At 31.0% G+C, this 5,537-nt stretch overlaps 1 protein-coding gene across 1 annotated transcript; it reads right to left on the bottom strand.

Annotated features, from left to right (window-relative positions):
- Positions 1 to 1,030: 1,030 nt before the first annotated feature.
- On the bottom strand, positions 1,031 to 2,699 carry LOC125875929 (arogenate dehydrogenase 2, chloroplastic-like). Its single transcript, XM_049556997.1, has one exon. It carries the CDS (start codon positions 2,582 to 2,584, stop codon positions 1,451 to 1,453), a length of 1,134 nt encoding a protein of 377 aa, XP_049412954.1. The 5' UTR covers positions 2,585 to 2,699; the 3' UTR covers positions 1,031 to 1,450.
- Positions 2,700 to 5,537: the final 2,838 nt, after the last annotated feature.

Below are 5,537 nucleotides of genomic sequence, written 5' to 3'. Positions count from 1 at the left end.
AAAGGAAATGAACAATATATGTTACAACAAAAAGATAGACAACTATTTCATTTTATCACCTTCTGATCTTTTTTGTTGAGAAACCAACAAATGAAGAAACAAACCATCATGCAGCAACTACCAGAAGCATGCTATCTCAATTGTTTGCAGCCAATATAAATCTAGAATTTTTTTAATTTTTGCATCATTTTTTCAGCTGAGAAGAGAAACCCCTGGGTTCAAGAGTAGATCAGCTTTTCCACTCTGCTCTCATTAGGAAAGAAAGCATATGTTAACTATATGAGATGCTTGCTGCAAAGTGTACCTTCGAATATAAATAGTTTAGGAACAAATCAACAAACTTTAGTTGCGAAAGATGTCACATGGAGAATGAATGGAATGATTGAAATTGTGTGAGTGTTATGTGTTAATTTTAGAAGTGGTAAGTTCCAAATTTGGACATCATATTTAAGGAATGCAAGTGTATTGTATTTGATACGTATAAATTAGTTGCGGCAGTTGTATGCATCAAGTTTTTTCAATGATAGTGGTGTCTAAAACAGCTTGCACACAGCTCGACTATTCCAAGGATTAGGTAGGCGGGAAGAAATAACTTAATCCGCCGGAATTTGAGCCTGAACCTCATTTGTACACATCAAATTATGAAGATATTGATACATCTTCTCTTCCCTTTGCTCCCTGAAAGACTAAATCATTTTACTACCAAAGAGATGACGATGCAAAATCAGAACTCCTTTTTCTTTTCCCTCAATGAGCTTGGACACTAATCACTATAACAATGGTTCATCGTTGTTACTATTTAGTCCAACATTTTCTCTTGCCTTCACAAGGATGTCGAATTGCCAAATAGTGCTCCAGACTAGCGTATACATAAAGTTGACTAGTATGTGCAGAAAACAATGCGATATGGAAACTCATTCGATATAAGAGAACATCATGGTAATCGAGTATCGTACATCAAATGTATATGACTAGCAGAAACACTTCATGCTTAAAGCATAAGATTTCATGTTCTAACACATAACTCTCCTCTTCAAACATAAATACATTAGATATAGAATAGCTTATCCAGCAACAAATAGAACTGTTAACTGAATTTCCATCCTAAACTACATTCTTCAACATCTGAAATGTAATCACATCAAAAGTCACTCTCCTGCCACAAATGTTCCTAAAATATCAAAAGGATGACGTTACAGGTCAAAATATAGTTCTTTTGATGATCTTACAACTCAACACCTAACCCCAACTCTAAGGTTGAACTAGTGCTTCTCTTTAATCTTCTCATTACACAGCAGGATAAACAACAGAATGAGTATGTCCTTGTAGCATAGTTACATTGCTATTATTGAATTGTCACATTAAAGATTGTGTTAATAATACATCCTTTGAATCCCAAAGCAAGAGGTCACCAACAAAAAATGCAGACATACCAAGATTCAGAATTCCCTCAGTTGTTCTCAGGTTTAACAGCATCCGATGAAGGGGCTGGCAGCGCATAGCCATTCCTCGGCAACTTGGTTAAGACACGCCTCTGTCCTGCTTCCTCCGCCTTCCCAAACAATTGCTTCCTCAACAAATCATGTAAATGCCCAAATAACTCCTTCTTCAAAGCCTCAAAAGCCAAGTCAAGTCTTTCCAACTCCTCCATAGCATTTTTATTGTACATAAACAGCCCATAGTACAAGTCAAAGCTATCACTAGAAGTATTATCCACCAGATTCAACAAAGTCTCATACCCTTTAGTATTAATAGGAGTTGTCTCCAAACCCAACTTCTCCAACACCCTCCCCATTGTATGTGTAATAAACTGTGAACCTGCAGCATGTTTATCATGCTCAGCACATGTCATTGGCACCATCCTACACCCTTCTTTCTCAAATATATCAAGAAACTTGTCAACCCTTGCTGTTCTTGATCTCCCTTCACCAATTCGAACTTTATCAAACATAAAGATCAAATCTTTCCAACTATCCTTACCACTTTCAGGTCCAAACATGGGATGAGTACAAAGAATATCAAAATGGGTAGGCAAAACTTGAAGAAAAATATTTTTTGGAAATTCTTTTACTGATAAAACATCAACAAACAATGTGTTCCTCCTCAGCCTTTGAATTGGTAATGACCTAAGAACAGTTTCAGTTGAAATTATTGAAGTACAAAGTACAATAACATCAGGGTGTTGCTCACAAAGATCATGTGGATCTTGAAAAAAAGAAACCCCTAAAGAATTAGCAATTTGGGAATAATCTGTTCTTGAATGAGCCATTACAACATGACCTTTAGTAACAAAGGATTTTGCAAGAAACTGACCAAAATTACCAAACCCCACTATGGCAATTTTTAGCCTACCTGACTGAGCATATTGATATGACACCAATGCTTCATAATCATAAGGCTGTGCAGCATCAATAGCTTTGATACTCAGACGACGACGGCCACGGTGGTGGCTGACTTCTGATGGAGAAGACACAGAGAAATGGCGGCGGCGGTTGGTGCTGCTAGTGGGGTTGGTGAGATTAGAGAAACGATTTGAATTGGAGGTTGGGGTTGGCTTGGATTGAAGTGGGGTGACAGACAACATGGTATATACAATACAATGTTGTCTATACAGAAAGATTCTTGATTTTTGATCTTTGATTCTTGAAATGTGAAAAAAAGTGGAGTTTTTTTTCAAGATTTGAGAGGAATTGGACAATGGGATAAGTGGGAAAGGTGAGGTATTATATACAGGAAGAAAAATGGAGGAAGGTGAAGAGCAATTGCATAAGTGGTGGACTTTTTCAACAAAGGACAGAGAGAGAAGAGAGATTGTAATTCGAAAGGCATAAAACCTGGAAAAAAGAAAATTGAAAATGAGGTTGGGGTTTGGGGGTAGGTGGTTCAAGAATCAAAGTTACGTATCGATCGATTTGGTTCAATTTTGAAGTTTATCGATTTGATTTAGACATGTTAAATCATTGTAGAACGATTAAAATATTGATTTATGGTTACTAATCATTATCGATTTGATTGTTAAGATTTGACACAAAAAATAAATCATTGAAAATCACTTAGAAATAAAGTGACAAATCAAATAAATCATGTACATGAGTTGACAGATTGCATATTGTTCAAAAGCAAACATTGTTACCATCGTAGAATAATCGAAAATTTGAGATAACTTGAAATAAAGTACGAAACTAATTTTAAGTCAAAGACTTTATATGCCAAATTGTGTAAAATATAATTATTTAATTTAATATCGGGTTATCAGTTAACCTGATAAGAAAATACTTCATATCATTTAGAATCGATAATGCAATAATAAAAAAAATCAAAACATCACTGAAACATATAAAATTATCGACATAAGATATTTTATGTTAATTCGTCAAAAGATATCTAAATTAAACATATAGAAAGTATGTTACTTTCAACCTTTGAATGTGAAATTCTTTTGCTACTACCTTATGTATATCTTCATCTCTAATCTCATCTTTGCGAGTATACCTACACATTTATTTGAGCATTCCATTTTTGCTACTTTCAATCTTTGAATGTGAAGTTTTTTAGTGGCCAACATTTTATTTCATACAATATAGTTTGTCTATCTATCACTCTTTAAAACTTGTCTTTGAACTTTTATTACAACTTGTTTTATCACATCAGACTCTGATGTGCGCCTCCACTTCATCCATCTGGTTGCTCTATTGATTTTTCGGATTCAAATTATTTGAAACTTCATTTCTTATGGATGACGTATGTATCAAGTCTAGTCTCCACATTAATACCATGTGTTACTTCACTGAATTTTAAATTAAATTTCATTTTTTTTATTTTGTACAAAAAATGGTGATTGTCTTTATTTTTGTCTGATGAAAATGACCGTCAGAATGATGAACAAAATAACAATGGTGAAAGCTTTGTTAATGCTAGAATGATTTGATGATATTTATATTACTCGAATTCTTTAGAAATATCAATGTGTTAAATCCTCTAAAATAAGTATATATTTAAAGAATTTAATACAAACATCAAAGAACACATGTACAATTAGTTCTATACGTCATTTAATGATCTGTTTGTTCAACTAAAATATTATTTTGGAACCTGTTTGTTCATAAATGTTTTTCCTTAACAATTGAAAAGTTATTTTAAATAATATATTCTCCGTTCTAAATTAAGTATCATCTTAAGACAAAAATTAATATATATTTTTCAAATGTAGTATCTATTTACTTGATTATTCAATTTTCAAGAGACACTTATCAAATAGTATTAATTTAGTAAAGTACACATTATATTTATTTATTTATTTATTAATGAACATAATTTTTACTAAGATAAGAATATTTTGAAATGGAAAAAGTACGGTTTAAATTTTGATGAATAGAGTTATCATGTGATCGAAGATAGCAAAAATTGTGAAATTAATAATGTCTATCGAGATTCGATTTTATGTTCAATTATGTTTTAGAAAAAAACAGTTTCCTTTTGATTTGAAAAAAGGAGGTCTAATTTTTCCATCCTTATTCATTTGACAAATATCAAGTGTATGTGACACATTAAGTGAATTTTACGTTAAATTGAGAGATGAAATTTGGATGGTAAAAGAAAATATATTAAAATACATTCTGCCAAAGATAAAAGATATTTTTTTATTATTATTTAGATGGATAAATTTCAAAAATAAAATAAAATAAGACAAGGCAATGCACGTTTAAAAAATGGCACTGTACCAACTCCCAAATTAATTTTTTTTTTTAAAAAAAACAAGAAAATTTAATGGAAGGATCCTATATCAACAACTTTCTTCAATGGTCACGAAGATTGTTTGTCATGAAATGTATAGAATCTTTTCGGGATCCTGTTAACAACTTTCTTCAATGGTCACGAACACAATTTGTGATGAAATGAAAAGAATTTTTTTGGAATCTTATTAATAATTTTCTTTAATGGTCACGAAGACGGTTTGTGATGGGATGAATATAATCTTTTTATGATCTTTATTTTTAACTTAAACATTTTGGATTCAAGTTTCATATACAATTTCTTTTATTAGGGAGTGATTTCCTTTTAGAAGGGTCATACACTGTGAGAATCCAGATTGATTGGGTCAAAATATAAATATCGAACAGCAGATGAAAAATCAATTTTGAAAAAAAAAAAATTCAATGGTCAAAACATATCTTTAGTGGCAATTTCTTATAATCACACAAATATAATATATTCACTATATTCACTTTTATTTGCCCATTATTAAAAAATATATTTTCATTTTACTTGACATCATTTTTATTAACATATAAGAAAAGATAATTATTATTTATTATTTTACCTTTAACATTAATTACTTATTCCCCAAATAATTTTACAAACTTAACATAAATATTAATTATGATAGGTATTGTAATGAAATACTCATCATTATTTCTTAAAAAACATTTAAAAAATTCAAAATGAACGGAAGAAATATTTAAGGTCACAATCAACTTTTAAATATCTTTCTTTCTTAAATTTCATATATATATATATATAGTATAATTGAGGTGTAA

The sequence above is a fragment of the Solanum stenotomum genome, chromosome 9, assembly GCF_019186545.1.
Source record: "Solanum stenotomum isolate F172 chromosome 9, ASM1918654v1, whole genome shotgun sequence".
Classification (NCBI taxonomy): Eukaryota; Viridiplantae; Streptophyta; class Magnoliopsida; order Solanales; family Solanaceae; genus Solanum; species Solanum stenotomum.
This window is presented reverse-complemented; position numbering and strand designations above follow the sequence as displayed.

Excerpts from the sequence above, each read along its gene's own strand:
- LOC125875929 (XM_049556997.1), bottom strand. The coding sequence starts at position 2,584 with ATGTTGTCTGTCACCCCACTTCAATCCAAGCCAACCCCAACCTCCAAT.